The 21,006-nt window shown below is 31.5% G+C and overlaps 1 protein-coding gene across 1 annotated transcript; it reads right to left on the bottom strand.

Annotated features, from left to right (window-relative positions):
- Positions 1-1,094: 1,094 nt before the first annotated feature.
- On the bottom strand, positions 1,095-16,280 carry LOC122515996 (homeobox protein Hox-A1). Its single transcript, XM_043633462.1, has 2 exons — positions 14,482-16,280; positions 1,095-1,839 (listed from the first exon to the last, which is right to left on the bottom strand). The coding sequence occupies exons 1-2, from the start codon at positions 15,464-15,466 to the stop codon at positions 1,334-1,336; spliced, it is 1,491 nt and encodes a 496-aa protein (XP_043489397.1). The 5' UTR covers positions 15,467-16,280; the 3' UTR covers positions 1,095-1,333.
- Between the last annotated feature and the right edge of the window lie 4,726 nt (positions 16,281-21,006).

Here is a 21,006-nt window from a genome sequence, read left to right as displayed (position 1 = left end):
CTTCAAGTGATATAGATTAATGTTTTCTTCGTCATTTCCTTTTTGATACATCAAGTTTGCGCGCGCTCGCGTACGCAAAATTCTATTTACATATAAATACACAAATATTTTTAATTTCTAGATTAAATTAATCGCGTTATCGTGGTATCACAATAACATATATAGAGATAGTTTATCTTCTTATAATAATAATAATAATAATAATAATTATTATAATAATAATAATAATAATTTTACCTTTAAGGACATAATACTTCGGGAATATGGCACTTCATTATGAAGAAACCTTTTTCATTTAGGGTTTATAATTAACGAGTCATCCTATACATTTTGATGTTACACGTTACGTATATATATATATATATATATATATATATATATGCCTATCGTATATTTATATTTATGTATTTTGTTAATTGTTTCACGATATTTCATGTAGTTAATTTATATATCGTATATATGCTCTTGTGCGCAAATTTTTTTTTCATTATATACGTTAAGCCAATGTATTGTATATGTGTGTGTGCATGCGCGCTGCGCGTGTGTGTGTGTGTTTGTTGTATGGCTATGTATATCGTTATATAGTATTAGTTATTTTGGTATGATGGTATTTATTTTAAATCATTTACAAATGTACATATATTAGTTCGAGTCAAAGAATTAGAAAAAACAAATTTTTTTTTAGTCTAAATCAAGATATGAATTATTTAAATTAAATATTATTACAGAAATGAATCGATTTGTTTTTCGTGAATTGTGTTTTTGCATTTTTGTTTGAATTGATTTTCTTGTAGTAGTAGAATTATTTAATTTAAAAGTAATGTTACTTTAAAACGTATTATTTTCGTTTTAATCTCACGAAATTTCAATTAAAATTATCCTTACTAAAGATCATTGAATAAGATAATTTACAATGGTAACGTTGTAGCACGAAGCAATTAGAGCTCGCTCGTGTATCCTGTGTAATAATTTACATAACAATTAATCATAAATATTCCCTGGGATTAAGACGAATGTTCACACTTGTGCTATCTAACTAACAAAAACTCTGAGAATTGTATCTCTAGTTTAATATCAATTATAGGAAAAAATAAAAAACTAGAACATGTTATATTTTAAAATGGAAACATTCTAGCCGTGACAATCGTCATAGTTTAAATAAGATCATTATGAATAAAATTGATGAACGAAATAGTATTTGACTGAAGGGATAGTATTTGTTTGTTTTGTCTCATTCGCTAGATATATCAATTATTTGGTGTTTTCCAGTTGAAGAGCGTTCATTTAAGCAATCATCGTCTCTTTGTAAAACGAAAGATCACAAATGATCGAGTTAATCTTTGATCGATATAGGCGGTGATTCTCGACTATTGTCGCTGGTGAAACTTGATAAGCTAAGTCCAGCAATATTGTCCTGATTGGTTGTTGCTTGGTGATTGTTAGTCGGTGAATTGCTGCTACTCCTCGTACCAGTTAGTTGACTGACGTTTCCACCATCAGCCGGTATAAGACCCTCCTTCATCCTCTTCTTCTGCTTCATTCGTCTATTCTGAAACCAGATTTTCACTTGCGTCTCGTTTAGTTGAAGGGCCGAGGCTATTTCGATGCGTCTCGCGCGTGTCAAGTACTTGTTAAAATGAAATTCCTTTTCCAATTCGGTTAGTTGTTTGTTAGTGAAATTCGTACGACCGGTATTGTTGAAGCCACCTGTTATACCAGCTAATGGACCTCCAGTAAGACAGTTCACGGTACCACTCGTTGAATTTCCATAAACCGACGAATTTGTACCACCGACCGTGTTACCAATAAAATCACCAGCATTGTGAGCCGTCTTTGTGGCTGTAAACAAAACGTTTATTGTTAAATAAGCTTGAAATTTGATTATTAACACATTGAGTGAACATTTGATAAATATTATCAAATATTTTTTTTTATCGATGTATATTAGAATTTAATTATTAGTTATGCGGATGACTAAAAATTTCAAGACATTTTATGGAATAAATCGAACTATTTTTTAATTTTATATTCTCGCGTTCTTATAACACAATTAGAAAAGTCATTAATCAATCAATTGGTATTAGCCAATTATTGTATTAATTAGTTCTTTCGAATCGTGTAAGTCATTTGTTTGGATGACTTTGTATTAGCTACCATTGAATACAAAGCGGCTTATCCTCTTACAATTAGAAAAGAGCGTGAAATATTATTGGAAAGCAATATGTGTAGTCTGAGATTAAGTTAAATCCTTTAAGTGACAGCCCTCTCATGTCCAACACAGCTGGTCAGTTCTCGGAAAGTAGTTTTTGGGGAAGATGACCTGTATAAGAAGGTGAACGGACGATAGGGTTGAGCCCTATGATTGGATCAAATTGCATCAGCTGTTATTAACAGATTATGTGCAGTTGTATATATTGTTGTTAGATTATTTGTAGTATTTTTTTTATACAAATAAATTAAATAAATGTAGGATTTAAAAAATTTTTATAGTTATTTAATGATGTTTATGAATAGCCTTTTTTTCTTAATAATTAAAGAAAAGATAAAAGGAAATTTATTTATAAGACTATATATATATTTAATTAAAGATATAATTGGATGGAATAGTAAGTGTCTATAATCTATTGGATCTATAATTAATAATCGTTTCGCTTCTCTCTTAACTATTAATTTACTAATTGTCTCTATTACTTCTTAACTGAGTATTCTTATCAGCCTTACTTCTTTACTATTAAATTATCGTTATACTTGTTTGCAAAACTTATCTTTTCATACATCGTACTTCTTAACAAAACTCTCTTCGCTCGTCGTACTTCTTTTTAAGATTATTCGTCGTACTTCTTTTCGCAAAAACACTCTTTACTTCTCACACTCTTAGCTTCAATCTACATCATCTATATCGCATTGTCCTTTCGTTACGTATATTAGAAATATTTATTTAAATTTATTTACAAGAAAAACGTCTTTAATTTATTCTAAAAACATTAACGTACATATTCAGTAACGATTGTTCTCAAACATCCATGTCTTAACCATTTCTTGTCTTTATATTTATTCACACTTTCACTTTTGAATTTTTCCCAATCCCACATAAATAAATAAATAAACAAGAATTCGAATAATTATATAAACAAAAAAAATTTATTTTCGTAATACGTGAAAAATATTTTACAACGACAATATCGCGAGATGAAATCATTATATAAATATATAATCTAATTAAGTTTTTTGTCTATATGGGAAAAAATAAAAAAAAAATAAAGAAATGAAACACCTTGAGGAAAGAAGGATAGAAAAGGGGGTAGAGGAAGGGGAGACTCTCGTTTGCGCATTATGAAAATTAGGTTGTCATTTAGACTGCTGGTATGTGGAGATCAATTTATTTAATGGCTGAGGGTGGAGACATTTTTATTTAACTAGCGAATATTTAACTAGCTAATAATTTTGTTTTTTTTTTTTTTAGTTCAAGTGTGAGAAAGAAAAGAATGATTTAAACGAATTTGTTGAAAAAATGTGAGAGCGTATCACGAAACGTGAGTTTTTTTTTGGAAGAAAACCATACGTAAAGTCAGTAACGTTCTGTCTGGTAGTCTTGCTAAGGTACTAAATTGACGAATGAGTCGCGAAAACGGGAAACATTTCATTCAATCTCTCCGTCGTGTCTGATAGAACTTGTCCAAGTTTATCATTCGGTTTGGAGAAGCGTAAGCTTAATGGCCATGAGAACTAACTTCGAGAATGATGGTAATTTATAAATAATTCATTCTTCTAGACAATACAAATTGTTATACAATATTTATATATATTTAGATTGTTCCTATGTTTTCTATTTGTAAATTTTTATTTTTATACATTTTTATAGATATATAAATAATACAGGTATTTTTATTTTTATTGCGTAGAGAAACAATAGTCATTGGTTGAAATTTATGTTGTTTTTTTTTATTTTCTTGAAAGTTGCATGATGCATACAATGTTTTCAATTTGTAAATTATGGATTTTACAAATTTTTGTAAATATTTGAATATTTATTTTTATTGCATAAAGAAACAATAGAGTCACTGATTGAAGTTTACATTCTTTTTTTATTTTATTTTTTTAAAGTTGTTAAAAGCATACAATGTTCCAAGTTTGTCAATTATTCGTCCTATAAATTTGTGCAAATATTTTGGCATTTATTTTTATAATATAGAGAGATAATAGAGTTTGTTTGAATCATTGATTAAAATTTTTACTGTTTGTTTTTGAAGTTGCGTGATGCTTAATACGAGTGCATCTTGACGATAGTTATAATCACAGTGAAAAGAGAAGATGATTGAAGGGCTGTTTCAGTAGATTATGAAAAGATAATTAACAGTGTCAACGCCTTCGTTGACTCAGCAATGTTAAAGACCTTTCTTTATACCATCTATCGGTTCTTCTTTTACTCTTTAGTTCCACCCTCAAGGTACCCTTCTCCGTTCTACCAATTTCTCATTTATCCTCGAGACAAATGATTTCCGACTCAGGGTCGTTTTGCATAGCAATGGATTCGTATCGATGATCAAAGAATATTCCTGTCCTACTTGCTTCAACGCTTTCTTTTTTAATTTATGCTTTCTGTGGAAGTAAAAAAATAAGAAAATTATAGAGACTACCGTAAATAAATCAATGATTATTATTTTTCTATTGTCGGAAAAATGTATCAAATTATGTCAATGTTGAATCATTACTTTATACGGAATTCTAAATATATTGAAATAGGTTTTGATAGAGAACAATAAAAAAGAAGAAGAAGAAGAACAATAAAAAAGATAAGTAAATAAGTACTAGAATAGCAATTAATCTTGATTTAAATATAATGCTCGCGCGCGCGCGAGTCAATGTAAATTAATGTTTCTATTTAGATTATAAGTTTGTCTCGAAGATTACGATATTCCGTTTAGTTACGCTTATTAGATAACGTCTTATGATTTCATGTGTGTGTGTGTGTGTGTTTTTTATCTTTATATTAATTAATTTATTACGCGCTATTTAATATAATTATGTTAACGTAATTATTTTATGTTAAATCAAATAGTTATCATAATATTACGATAATATATATTTTTGCTTGATACATTTCATAAAGAGAATATACAAAAATAGAGTGTATTAAAAAAAAAGATAGGACGAATGTTTCGATCAAATATCAAGAGACGTTATTTTTTTCCTACTTCAGAAAATATATCAGAGTTCAGATGTTATTCTAATATTTATTTAGGAACTTTTGCTCGGCGTTAGATCGTGAAATAAGACAACGATATCGATTAAAGACAGCTGTTTCCAAACATGATTTTTTATTTTTTTTTATTAATCTTTTATATGACGTTATTAAAGAAAAATTTAATTTTTTATTTTCATGTTGATAAAAAGAAAATCGAATATAATTGCGGTAATCGTTATTTAATTTAAGAATAATTAGAAAAGATGAAGCACGGGTAGAGTGTATCGAAATCTGTATTTCCTGTAACGTAATACCATAGTATATTTCACCTATTCCTCCTCCTCCTCGGTTTTACTTTCTAACCCCACGCTTCCTTACTTCATCTGTCCCTCATGGCTTTTAGCCTTTGAATAATATTTGAATTGCATAATGTACTTTAGATCCCGCGCGAGGGTGTTGTTACCGCATAAGAGCAGATGATCTTGTGTGATGAAGGGATTGTTTACTGTCGGCTATGTCTAAGAGGAAACTCTATCTAATATACGTATACAATACATTCGATGATCTCGCAATGATCTTTTATATTTCTAAAGATGAGATACATATATGTATATACCGACAATTATGATAATAGCATAAGTCAAATAATTACAAAAATTCATTTAATGATTTATTGTGTATTACAATAATTTATAGTTATAGTAAATGGTTTATTTGCGACTTAAATATGAGTTATATTAATGTATTTATTAATTAGAATTATATTTTTTATAATACAAGTTATTAAAATAAATGTTTTCAATATTTTTACTTAGACCATTACTATAATTACTGAGACATAAATTTAATAATTAAGGTACGCAAATATCTTGCGTAATATTTATTTATTTAGTTTCTTTTTTTTAATTTTATTCCTTCTTTCATTTAAATATTTTTTTTTTCTAATCGAATGTAGTCAGATGTTGAGATAGTTGCATCAAAAGCAAAAGTAGTCGTACTACTAGATAAAGATAGATGAAGCTTAGCAGATTTTTCTATACCCTTTTTCCGATTCATGTATCGCTCTTTCTTTCTTTCTTTTTCTCTTTCTATCTTACCTGTCTTTCTTATGTTCTTGCATGCAGTAAGTAAAATAATAATATTAAGCTGGGTAAGATTTAATCGGCAAGCCTTTGAACGAACGTGGAGTGGCTAGCTTGCTGGCGTGTACGGGTTGAAACCTTGCTCAGCAGTTGGATAATCGTCGTCTATTTTTTCGTTTATGTGTGATGGTGAGACACATTTTATGTATACATCTTACAATTAGAGTTTATGTATATTTACATATATTTATATGTATATTAACATATTACACTATACGAGTATTACATAATATTTCTTACATAATTTTTTAAACAATACCATTTTTAATAATATTATTTTTTTTCTTCGAACGAGCTATGCCATATTTACATATTTAAATATTTTTACTTTTTATTAAAATCTATATTCTTACGTAACAGACCTGATCTTGAACTAGGAATTTCTAACTTGATTTTCGCGTTTAAATCTCTCTCGATTAATTTATTTAATTTTATTTAATCTATGTCACTTAGGGTTGGGTCAGAGTTGCATTTTGTTTAATTAATGTTGCTAATTGTTAATTTTATTAGCGTGTTAGTGTTCGTTTGTAATTAATATACGAAAGATTCGTAGATTTGGTAAGAATGAAAAATTTCAATTTTTTACTTTTTCGGATATCAAAAATGTTTTGGAGAGACGTAGAAAAGGCGTTAAAAGTCGTCGACATTTATCGCAAGTAGTATCGTGGTAAGCCTAATTTTAGCGGGGAATGTCCAAGCGCATTTACGAACGTACACGAAGCGCGGATCTTGTCGAACGTGCTGCACGCACCCCCTTTTATATTACGTTACACACAGAAAACACGTGTATATATATATCTATATTTATTCATATAGGTATTATATACCATTTTTATGTACGACTGTGACTCAGGATATTAACTATCATAATAATAAAATCAACGTACTCGACAAGATACGACGACCGATGCGTGGAAGCTGAACAGACAGAATTACCTCGATTTTATTTTTTTTCATTTCCTTTGTTCGCGAATGAAAGAATAACATACGCGTACACAGTATTATTACAACTAGTATATACAGATATTTAATATTAGTAAGCATATATGTACATGTAAATTAATTTTTTTCTTCGACATGTTTATTAGATGTAACAGTAATGTTGTTAGATGTGATTATTATCAAGCAAATATTCAATGAGTTGATATATGATAATGAAGTTAGAAATGTTCTGATCTTAAACAATGATAGAAAATTCGAAGCAAATTATTAACATTTAATTAATCATATCCTAGGATTTTACATAAACAATTATATGTAATTTATTACTTTGTGTAAATAATTTGTTAGAAAATAATAATCGACAGGTAAAATTAGGCAAAGGATAGTCTAAGGTTGGTCGATGGTAATTCGTCGGAGGCACGGATGCGGTCAATACGAGTTAAGAGAGACCGACGTAGAAAGAAAGAGCGAGAGTGAAAAAGAGAAAGAGAAAGAGAGTCCGACCAGTTGACTGAAGTACCGCGGAAATGAAAATCAGCGTGAGCGAGACACGTGGACAGGAGGGTGGCGAACGAACGAACGAACGAACTAACGAACGAACAAACCAACGAACGAACTAACGAATGAACGAACGAACGAAGGAACGTTCAGCTGGTAGTAGTGATGTTAGTGATGGTGCTGGTGTTGATGTTAGTGTTGGTATTGTAGTGGTGGCTCGTGTGGGATATGGGGTTGCCAGGTTCGGCGGGTGGCAGCCCTGTTGGAAACACGCGAACGATCCTCTGATCCCCTCTTGAGATATCGGCCACTCACTCACGCGTCCGGCACGTTTGCCGCGAACGGAACGGAATGGAACGGACCGGAGCGGAGCGGCCGCGAACGCTCGCCTTTGCCTCGACCCAACTTCTCTTCTTTTTACTCTCTTTCTTATTCCAGGACACACGTCTCTCTTCGATATACGTATATTCCTTATTTTTCTCTCTTTTCTCTCTTATTTATACTCTTTCTTTTCTCTCGAGACGTTCTCAGGGCCGCTCGTATAACCTTAGCCTCTTCTATGATTATGTTTGTTCCTTCTTTTTTTTTTCGTTGGGCTTAATTAATATACTTTTTTTAAGAAATAATAATTTCTATTTTGTTTGTTTGTTTTTTTTTTTTAGAGAAAATAATCTTTAATTTATCTTAATTATTTTTTATTTATATTTGATGTTTTTTATTTCAATTGTTTGGAACAAAAATATTATAATATTTTGAGGAATAAGTAGATTAGTATTTTTAAGGATCAAAGGGATTTAATATTCAGGCAGACTTTTTTGATTCAAGTCTAGTTAACTCGCGCGCGGCGTGGCGTCCCTGAATACGTTCGGATCGAGAGTCGATAACGAAATGCATATTTTAAGGCAGCCTAAAAGGTGATAGTCTTCGAGGAAATGGGACGATCTCTCGGAAATGGGACGGGAAATCTCTGGGAAATAAATTCTATAGAATAATGGCGATAAGGATTATCAAGATTTTGAAGATTCTCAAGAGTTTGACATTTACGTTGTATTATTATTTAAGATATATCGACGTTTATCGACGTATTTTTTTATTCATATATACGCATGAAGTTTTATATTCTTCGAAAAACAGTTATGTTCGTTACTTTTTTGTATCACAATCATTGAGGAACAAGCAATGAAGTTTCCTGTTCATTCTAATTAGATGAAATGTAAAGTATATGTGTCAGATATTATTTTACAAGCAACCTATATAGTATGTTTATGTTAGCGGAACAGTAAAACTTGTTTAACTTGCTTCCTCATATAGTTATTTTATAAAAAAACACTATAATAATAATGATATCAGCAATATTATATATGTGACGATGCAGATGAGGATTGCTAAAAATTATACTTGTTTACCAAGTTTTCTTTTCTATTATTTGCTATGGAATGATAATCCAGTACTCGGTAGATTACTTTTACTGTATCGAGGTTTAAAAATAGTGGTAATACTATTTTAGAATCTGTAATAGTGTTGGTAGATCAATTTGATATTTTTACGATTGTTCATCTTAATAAAAATACCGCATAAAAAAATAAATAATTTTTTATGTTAAATTTTAATATTGTTCCTATGATACATGAGGGTGGACTACAAAATTTTTGAGCCTCAACAAAAAAACCTTATTATTTTTTCTTTTCAATAAAAATGAGTGATCAAAAAAAATTGTTTGGATTAGATTGTAAAAAAACGTCGAATAAAATAGAAGAATCTCGTTCTTGGATAGGAAAAAAGAAATTAGACATCCGAGTAGATTTTTTACACACGACTACTTATTTGTCTCCGCATTTTCTTTTTCTCTCGATATTAGCAATCCCGCTATTGAGCGCATCGTCTGAGAAAAGAAATCGAGTTTAGTATGATAGATCGGTTGGCAAAGGCTGACAGCGTTGCGACGCTCTTTCCATTTTTTTCTTTCGGGGACCCTGCGCAAGTGTCCCCAAGGCAGCAGCAGCCCCTTTTCGTAGCAGCCCTTGAAGCATCATGGAGTTAGGCGTCCCTCCAGAAGTCTTCTGTCTTTTGGACCCCCTGGTTCGTGTATACGAGTACGACAAGGTCTAGACTGACGAAGGGGAAAACGAGAGGTATTGTGAGATCTCCGCCAACCAAAAAACTTAACCAACCAAAATCTACCAGAGTCTTCCCACTAGATCTTCCTTTTGACCACGCCCATCCTCTTATTTTTTTATTGAATCTAACACTTTTTCATTATAATTATTAATAATCTTTTCTTTTTATACTCTTTCCATTGTTAATTTTTAATTATTCTGCTAGTTTGTTTTATTCGAGATAATGCAGTTTTAAATGAAATTCTTGGATTAGCAGCATCTTTGTTTTGTAGAATGTTAGGATTTATAAGATCATATTAAAGTTATGTCAGGATTCTATGTACGAGGATCCGTTGAAAAAGCAAACAAAAAATAACTCTTAATTTTGTTTGCAAAATAAAATAAAATAGTTTTTATGTCAGGCTTAAAACTTTTAAATCCATCCACGCATATCTACATAAATCATATTTCAATTTTATCGTGTAATTATCTGTATTACACAGTGCCAATCATATAATTTGATTACTAATAATGGGAATTATTGAGTAACCAAATTTTCAATGATTCGCCCTGCATACATTTAATAGTTTTATATACAACTTAATTCTTAAGATGCAGTAAATAAAAATAAAAGTAAAATTAGCTCGTAGAAGTAACCTTTTTTTAAGGATAGAAAAATTCAAGTGATCATAGGAGAAGTAATTTCGTAAAGATTTGAAATGAAGTGGGTAATAGCGTGAAAGAGTAAAAGATAGAGCGATGAAGTTAGGGGTTTCATAAGAGAGGGTTGGGAAAATCACAGTACGATTTGCATGTTTCGCGGCAATTGGTGCTTCTCACCCTTCTCGATTCTCAGACTGCTTTTATTAATTCGATTATAATGAGCTATTAAGCGTAGTGCCGGTACCTAACTCCGACAAGCTCCATTTAACAAGCTTTGAATGAGAACGCTCTCTCTCACTGCTAGGAGAAAAGCATGCTAGGCGGTTATACATGTATTTACATTGCTGTCCCGTATCTTTCGAGCAAGTTAATGCGAAGTTAGGGGAACCGGTCTAGTGTTTTAAGATGTCTCATTTCTTGCTTAACATCGATTCTGACGTTTTCACAGCTGCTTTCTGATACCCGGCTTAATCCGTTGTAAAAAATATTAATAATTATTTCAAGGAATTCCACGCTCGATACTTCACTTATTTTTTTAAATCAAGATTTAAAGATCTTTTAATGTTATGTTATCATGTGTTTGAATATAATATTATCTAAGATATTTTTTATTACATATTTTTGTGTTTTTTTTTTTTCTTTTTTCTTTAAGTACTTACTTCGCGTTTCATTATTTTATCATTTAAATTTAAGATTTCAAAGGTCCTGTCGACTGCCTGTATATTTCTTTTTGTTTTACATGTTTCATGTTTTAATAATACGTCGAGTAAAAATGTTCAAAACTACTTAATCATTGAACAGTTAATTTTATCACGTTAAGAAATTTATTTAATAAGGAAAGTTATGTTTTTATTTCTTTCTAGAATTTTTCTATTTCACATTGCTGTGTGTTTGAAAGAAAATATTCGCAGGACAACTTTGCACTTACATATTTTTATTTATTTATTGTACGTTTGTAAATAGCAATTAGAAATTTAATTCTAATTTACGCATACGTAATCGACAAAAATGTGTGAGAGTACGTTTCAGATTTGACGTATATAAATCTAAACCGGTTCTGTTCCATTCAATATTTAATTCCGATATCTTAATATTATCCTATGTTAGTTCTTTCTCATCGATGATTAGTAGAAATCATTTGATTATTCGTTATTACTTTGTGTTAACGATTACGTATTTCATTTTGATATTCCTAGTACTTAGATCGATAAAAAAAGTTTATTTCATTTTGATCGAGATGTTTCTAATGCAGATATTCGTTTATTATCTTTTATGTTGTAAATCTGGATATTTCGAAGTAATATGAAATTCAAAATAATTATTTGTTTTTAAAAAATTATTAAAAATTTAAAAAAAAAAATGTATTTTAAATAGCATAAATTTTATTATCAAAAACTTTAGTTATGATCGTTGACCAATTGATTATTTATCTTATTTCATGTTAAAACGGTATTCGTTAAACGAATAATACAATACTCGTATATAATATTTTTTTTTCTAAAAACATCAAAGAGAGTATAGTAACCTTATCGTTATCAGCGTAAAGTTTTCTTTTTTGAATGGTCATGATTTCGTCAGACAAATTTAGGTTCATGAATTCCCTTTGCAATGGCAAATCTTATCGTATTAGTTATCGTCTTATATTAGTTATCGACACGTAGAATTTGGCTACCACGTTTGTTATATTTTTATGTTAGTAAATTTGTCGTTGTGATTAAAAATCTTTGGTATTTATAAACAAGGTGATCAACGTTAAGAATACACCTACGTGAATTTTTATTAATGAAAATATAGGAGTCCAAAAAAATATTTAAATAAATTAGAGATATATGTAAAAATTATTTTAAAAAATTATTTAAATTATCGGGTACATGTGCCTTTATATTTTTTATATATGAAAAAAAGAAGAATCATGATAAATATTTAAAAGAAAAAAAAAGAAGAATTTTTTTATTGTACTTGCTTGTAAATACGATTAAAAAATAGCGTTTCAAATAAATTTATGTTGCATATATGCCTTTGAATTTTTTGAAAAGTATCGAGATCTATCGTAAGCAAACGTTTGTATATGAGAGATAGAAATTCAACGAGCGGCGCTTCCACGCTTGATTTATGATTGTACTGGGTAGGACATTCTCGTAAACCTCGAGTATCTTCTGTTCCTCGTTTCGTGTGCATAATCTTATCTATTACGTTTACGAGTGTCGCATAGGCGTAAACGGTAGTCAAACTGTTTGACGTGATAATGTTAAGCTATGATTGTAGATCATTAATAATAATGTTTTTTAAATATCATTTCATTATTTTTTTATTACACGTAGAGATATATTTTTTTTTAATTTTTAATTTTTAATTATATATATATATATATAGAAATTATGTGTGTGAAAATATTTTATTATTATTTTTCACATTTTTTAATCACGTATAAGTGAGTATTTTTTGTTTATCATAAAAATTAAAAAGATATTAGAAGAAATATTATATTATTATACAAACTTTCACCACAGTCTAAATATATTTTGTTTTTTTTTCTTATTGTAGAAATGAAGCAAATATTAGAAAAGATATTATTTGATTGTTTTAAAAATCGTATTCCTTGTCTAAGTATTCTGTTTCTTTTTATTACAAAAATTAAGAAAAAAAAAATATTAAAAGAAATATTTTATTATTATTTTAAAAATTTCATCATGGTTTGAATTATTTAAAAATTTATTTTTATTGTATTTTTTTTGACTTTGGAAAATAATATGATGTCAAGAATGCAATTATAGAATGTTTAGAAGTTCAAGAACGAGGTGCTTTACGTTCTTGGAAGCATGATTTCGACTCGTGTTCTCGATTTAACTAACGACATGACCTAATCGCGTCTCGTTGAGAATACTTTACATGAATTCATGTACAAACGCGATATACGAAGATGTAGATACGAAGCCTAATCGACCGATTCTAAAGAGAACTTTTCACTTGGGTGGCGAGTTCAATTAAGATTGACGCACAAGTGAAATGTGACGTACATATGTTTCGTAGATTTCTTTCTTCTTTTTGGTAGTAGTAAATATATGTAAATTACATCTCCTGCGTGATTTATAAATAATTCTAAGAATAAAAGTGTGACGAGTTATTCTTTTTCATTAGTGAGGAACGTTAAATCTACAAAGTTTATGTTAATTTATGTGAGAGTCATCTATGTTATATATATATTATATATACTTCTTTTCTTTTTTTAATTCCAATAAAAGAAACAAATGTGATTTAAGGTTTTCAGTATTAATTCAATTTTAGTATTAATTACAAATAAAATTAAATTTCAATCGGATAAAAATGTTATTTCTTTCGTGTTATAGAGTGAACTTCGAATAATTTGCGAATTATATGTTTCCACTATTGTCAATTTAAAATAACATGTCTTTCGTAATTATCGATTCATTATGCACGATTTGCTACGCTTGTGCATCGTTTGTTACGTATTTTTTTTTATTCGTTTCTTTGACGCAAGTATGTGTATTAGTATACACATCTACCTACATTCGTCGTTATATAAAACCTAGCAGGAATTATATATAAGTATATCATATTATTGTACGTATGTAAGTATAATATATAATTGTAAATCTTGCGGTGTTTCTTAACCGGTTTCCGTTCAATTAAATACTATTTTATAATTATCAGTGGATTATTCAAACTTAGAGAAAGATATGCAATTGAGTTGTAAGATAACAGAATTTTATAACTATTCATTTGATTTGATTTTTGCTTATCGAACATTAGCTTTTAATGATTGAATAAAATTGTTATTTATTGAGCTTCGCGTATGTTCTATATTGAGAATTATTACTATTGTCTTTATTGGGTTTATATTTTAGCTGATGTAATCAAAATGTGTTATTATTATTATTTGACTAATTTCGAATGAATGTTAATTACCTACTTGAAAATAGAAAGGAAAACTTACCAACAGGTTTAGGAACGTTTCTTTTAACCTGCATCCATTTGTAAGTAGGTACTTGAGCCTGCTGCTGTTGTTGTTGCTGTTGGTGCTGATGAGAGTGTTGTTGATGATGAGGGTGCTGAGGATGAAGGTGTTGTTGCTGTTGTTGCGAATGTCCTGGTTGTGGAAGAGCGTGATAAGATGTTGGATCACGATTCTCTTCTTTGTAATGTCCCGTAGGATGTCCCGGGAATTCGTTCTGTCTGATTGGTGCGTGATAATGAAGAGAATCTTCATATTGGTGGACGTAATTAGGAGTAGCACCGATTGGTATCTGGTATTCAGGCTCGTGTCGATGATGAGAAGGATGATGATGATGATGATGATGACTAGAGGTTGGTTGGTGCAAATCAAGTTCCGTTCTTTGATGGGTTTGTAGGGTAGCAGTTTGATGAAGACTCGGAGGATGATGGTGGTGGTGGTGGTGATGATGGTGATGATCCTCTCTGTAGGTGTTTTGCTGTACATGGTAACTTTGATGGGGTTCGTTCGAACCATGGGATCCTGCGTGTGGTTGTGGGTGTTGTTGTTGTTGTTGTTGTTGTTGTTGCTGTTGTTGTTGTTGCGGTTGTTGACCAGAGTATGTCGAGGAGGAAGCATAATCAAGATTGGTATAACTTAGGCCGTTCTCTGACGAAATGATTGCCGTTGTGGTACCATCCTCGTGCAGTACAGCTCCCGTCGGTGAGTAGAAACTTTGAGGTGGTGTACTTGACGAAGCACCAGATTCCGCAGTCAGGAAACTCTCAGATGATGAAGATGAGTAAGGAGCCACTGCAGTCTGAGGATAGTAATGACCCGGCGCAAGATCCGGTGATGGTGGTACAGACACATGACCACCGACGGTAGAAGTCTGATGGTGGTGATTCCCTTGACCGGCAAACACGTAGTTGGGATATGAATCTGGCTTACCGTAGGTCCCGTACATGCCCATGTCCATCATCATCATCCTTCTGGCGATGAAACGAATACATCAACGATTCACAGTCCACCACCACGTAATTCTTCACTGTTCACATCGACTGAAAAGAAAAGTCTTAAAAGTTCTTCAACATAGAGAACTAAAATGTTCTCTACATCGTTATAGCTCAACAACACTTAGATAACACTTTCAGAGAGTCTAATTAATTTAATTTAATCTTAATTTCTCACAATCGAAAGATTAATCATAAATTTAAAGTTCTTTACAAGTTCATCCGATATCACTCATCGACTACTACATCGTAATATTTTCCGACAAGCTGTTTTTCATGATAAAATATAAAAACAATAGCTTTGTAATGTTTTTTGTTAGTACATTGTCAACATAATAAAATTATAAGATCGGGAACGATAAGTACGCTATCGTACAGGACACGTTAGTCAAATACGTTCTAGTAATCGATTTGAGATAGAATAACTTATCCAGTTAGATAAAACACTTTGGATAGTCGATTTTTTATCTGTATCACAATGTCTCCGATTAGTTGTAGTTACACTGTAATTCAATAAGATATCTTGCAGTTAGATAAATTTATTAAAATATATGTTTTTCTTATGAAGGGTCAAATTAAACACTTTGGATGTTAATTGGTTGCATCGGAATAGTTAATAATAAAATGTAGGAAGCGTCGATTAGTGATTATGTGGAGAAAGTATGCACGAGTCGATGTGAACGACGAGGCCCGCTCAACTGGACTGGCTAGGTCGTAGCTTGCACGCAGGTGAGACTGACCCGAAGAGTTTAGCTGTGTCCAAGCTCTCTCTTTCTCTCTCTTTCTCTCTTCTTTCTCTCACTCAGGCTCCCCAGACTTTCCCCCTGTTCAGGGCAGATACGTTTGGAGCAGAGAACGTGGCTAGCTTCAGGCGGCTACCTAGTATCATGGGCGGGGCTTAAATGAGGGTCACGTGGTGCTACATGGGCGGTACCAACCAATCAAGTACGAGTCTGCGCGTCCCAAGTTCGCGTCCGCATGATGGATCACCCGCGGTGGATTTTATTTTCCGTTCATTCTTTTTATCTGCCGCGCTGCAGTTGACACTTATCGCACAGCCGAGCTAGGTAGTCGGATATTATATATCGGTACCCACCTTTTGTAGAAAGAGAGAGAGGGAGAAAGAGAGAAAAAGAGAAAGAGTCTGTCCAAAGGCAAGTCTACCTCCCTGTCACACTTTATATTGGTCTACGTATGTAGTCTCCTTCCTTTAGGGTAACGCGCTCATCCCTTTTCCTTATTTTCCAAGGATTTATCTCCTAGCATACGTGGCTCACCTGTCTTCTTTCTTCCAACAATGTTCTATGTTCTTTCATGTAAACCATTTAATTACTAATTCTTCCTAAATACAATGAACCTGGATGATACCTGGAAGTTTGGTCACTAAATTACGATTCATCTTTTATTTCGTTTCTTATTACGTTTAATGAATGGTTTCTTGTCTTTATTATAAAACTATAATTTAAGTTCTATTTAATGTTATTAGAATTAGTATTTAATCTAGAAATATTGTAGGTAGATTTGTAATTCGAAGCCTCGTCTTAACTTGCTAGTATTGGTAAAAGATTTAGTGTTCCTTACTTTTTTATTTACCTACTTTATAATAAATTAATCTAGTTAATTTTTGTTTATAATTAAGTAGTTGTGATTTGACTACAATTGCCTAACGCAACCCTGCATCACAGATCCAGAAGATCTTTTAATAGGTTAGATTAGTAATTTATTTGGGTAATAAGGATTAAAATCAGGCTTAGAAGAATATTAAATTTCTTATTATTTTTTAGCTAATGTAGAATAATGAAGAAGTTAGAAATATAAATATAAGTTTATGTGATCACTATATAAGATATTAATGTTACATTCGAATTCGTAATACGTCCAATTGACATTCCTGGTTCCCTTTGGTGAGCGGGTAAAAGTTCGACCGATCAGGCACCTTTTGACGGGCCCACGAGACGTTTTCTACCCCATGTGGGTTCAGTGACAGGATGACACATTCCACCATGAGAGTTTAAGAAGCGCGGTTTCTCGTATCAGCGGTTCAGTCAGACAAGCTTATATCGAGGGCGCCACTTACGGCCACCCGCGACATCCGCCTTGTTTCGAATATCAACTCGAAGAATCTTCATCTTGATCGACTCTACATCAAGTTACGATACCTCTAATTCAACGCGTTCACGCGTATTTTAGAATCCCACGGTATCTTTTTTAAGGTCATCACAAATTTCACGATCCCACGTTACAAACAACCTGAATTCTTTTCGAGAGATAATTTCTTGCTTTATTCATTACAATTTGTTCAATGCATCTATTGCTTTAACACTTGTGGTCTATACCAATTAGTGTTGTATATAAGACGTAATTTATTTATTTATTTTTACAAAACAATTTGAGACAAATAATGATCGTGATTGTTTAAATATTGATAAGAAGCAATTAGCATTGTTTGTTTGTACTCACGATGTCAAATTTAGCGAGTTAAATTCGATGCGAAAGAATCTCCGATGGTTGATCTCGTCTTGTAGGAAAGGATTTTGACTTGGATTTAAAAGGTGGTCGCTCGAGTAGTGGAAGGAGATGAGGTGTATGATTTGCCGGTTGAACACTTCTAAAAAGAATTTTCAGGGATAAGAAGTAATAAATTCGAGTTTAGTCGAGTCTAATACCGGGATAAATATCAGCATCTTTTTCTTCTTGGAGCATGGATAAACGTTTTGGGCTAATCCTCTTAAACAATTAGAGAGCAGTCGGAGGAGTTCGGTCTGGTACCTATCTCGTGTTGGCGCCACGCTGGGATTTGACATGGGATGGGGCACCTGCATTGTCATTCCGAACTGTAGTTGTCCTCGTAGCTGCCGCTGCCGATGTTGCTCCTGCTGTTGTTGTTGTTGCTGTTGTAATTCATTTTTTCGATTCTGTTCCTTTCGTTCTTTCTTCTTTTTCTATTCTTTACTCTTCAATTTATTTTTCTACCTATTTGCTTTCTCACGCTAATTTGTATCGGAGTCGATAAATCTTCATTATACTAACAAATGATATCTCTTTTAAAATTTGTTTATGGTATCGAACCTATCCATTTGAAATAACGTGTTATATAGTAAACATTAACACCGGTTAAACAAGTTAAGTAGATCAGTTTCGAAGTTAATGAGTTTGCAAATTTACAGTGGCAGGAAACCTTTTAACAACAAAAATCAATGACATTTAATTTGTCGATTTTACATAACAAGACATTAGCAATATAAATTTTTCATATCAACAATGATTTATATCCGCTTGTTGGTAAACTCAATACGAAAAGAAAGAAGTAATACTTATAATTGCATCAATTTTTCTAAAGTCATTTTTCTTAAGCCCCATTCATTTCTTTAGGCCCCATTTGATTTCTTTATGCTCAAAACTTCAAATCACAACAATTCAGCGGGTGGTAGTTATTCCCGATGGACAGCTGTCTGTCAAGTATTGACCACAAGGTTCTTTCACGAGGAAATCATAAAGGTTCGCCTTTATAAAATCTAGTTGGTAGCCCTTGTCATTTTGTAAGTTTTTGCAAGAATAACGTCAATGTTACAATCTCAATGAATTAGAAAAGAAGAACTTCCTCTTCTTCTCCTTCTTCTTCATTTCTAGCTGGAATGTCAAGAAAGCAAGCAACTCCCTTGAGAATAAAGTAAACGCGTTTTTTTTCTTCTTTCGTCGAAAGGGGCGCGTATAACTTTCGAAGGGACCACGAATTTTATTGTTTAATTTCGAACAATTCATTGACAATATTTGTAAACGTTCCTAGTCGAACGACGCTACTGTTAAAATGCGTGTTTATAACTTCTCGATATTATCTTCGTGTGAATTTGAGAAAGAAATGATTTTTCAGGCGTTGCAACAAATACTTTTATCTAATATAAAAATAAGGAAAAATCGTGTAACCGTGGTAGTAAATGTTTTCTTTACAATAGTATTCTATTATTCGACAATAACAAAATCATAGAAAGCCAATGAATTGAAGTTCCGTTGAAAATTTCTTATTCTCATTGATTTGAGTCTTTTAACGTAAGGTCTGAATTTCAGAATCGGGTAGAGATATCGGTACACGATGAAATCTCATCGCGAGTGGTACCGCCCGATCGATCTTCCGTCCTGAATTTTCCATAATTCCGCCCATTTTCGAAATGGCGCTGGGCTCTTTTTGTGTGCTGCGCGTACGAAATCATAGCAGGGACATGGGAAAGCCCGCACAATGAAGTCATCAATCATTCTGTATGAGAGTCGCTCGATTGCTGTTCTAACTGCAGGACGGGCTTCTCTTCAACCTCTTCTGAGCATGAATGTGAACGTAATCGAATACATTTACAAATACATATCCTGGATATCATTGGGGTCGCACGCATTTCCTATTTTTTCCCCAAAATTTTATCAAATAAAAACGAACAGATAGACGCCGTTAACTTTTAATCTCGAATATCCGATTTTCGACATATTTGTTATAAAATTTTGATATTTCATACCGACCTTGCGAGATTATTTATTTTAGATTTTAATTATTATACTTTACGTTTCTATTCACGTTACGCTTCCAATCTTATTCTTTACCATGACGGCAGCTGGTAGTTAGTGTCATAAACATAAAAATTTATTACGCAAAGACTTGTAAAATATGATATTATTTGATAATATTGTTGTATAAAATATTATTAATTAATTCTCCACTTTTTAAAAATTTAGATAAAAAGAGATAGAGAAAGGTAGATATATTTTCTCTGATATAAAAAATTTAGATATAAACATAACTTCTTGATATAAATATTTGTTATTAAAAGAAGTCATTGAATTTTTGCTTTTATCGTTTTTTTTCAAGAATGCTTTCCTATAACAAATGGAATTACGTAATCCTATATCCAGTATCAATAGCAAGGATATTTTTATATTTTATAATTTATCTCGTTTCATTTTCTTTTGATATTTTCTTTCGAATGTAAAATATTTTTCAGTACGAGAAACTGTTTAACCCCAATAGAAAGACAACAAAAGTAAAACGATGGAAAGACGCGTAAAAGGATTTGGTTGTCAAGGTAAAACCGTAGTTTGGTACGCAATGACTTAGCAGTCTTTGATATGCCATATCATTCAACCTGACTCACGAACAATCCATACTTAGCTGTTGATCGTATCGTTGTAAATATTGAATAAGTATTATTAGCATTGGTGTTCACAGAGAAAGAAAGAAAAAAATAGAGAGTAAGAAAGAAAGTATGTGTGTATACACTTACATATTTGCTAGTTTAACGATTAAAAGATAAAAGTCGTAAAAACTGGTTACTTATCTAATCCAGCAAAGTTATTTTAATTCAACCTTTGACTCTGTTGGAAGATATAATTTATGTATAAGAAGGAGTGGTTAAACCCAAAAAAAAGGAAATAAAGTCAAGCGAAGTCCAAATAAATTCTGTAATTTTTAATTTGATTTTCATTTGTCCATTGATTTTTATTTTTATTTTAATTTTTATTTTTATCATCATTT

This window comes from Polistes fuscatus, unplaced genomic scaffold (genome assembly GCF_010416935.1).
Source record: "Polistes fuscatus isolate 324 unplaced genomic scaffold, CU_Pfus_HIC Scaffold2, whole genome shotgun sequence".
Classification (NCBI taxonomy): Eukaryota; Metazoa; Arthropoda; class Insecta; order Hymenoptera; family Vespidae; genus Polistes; species Polistes fuscatus.
The sequence above is the reverse complement of the archived record's forward strand: the minus strand, read 5'-3'. Positions and strand labels throughout refer to the sequence as shown.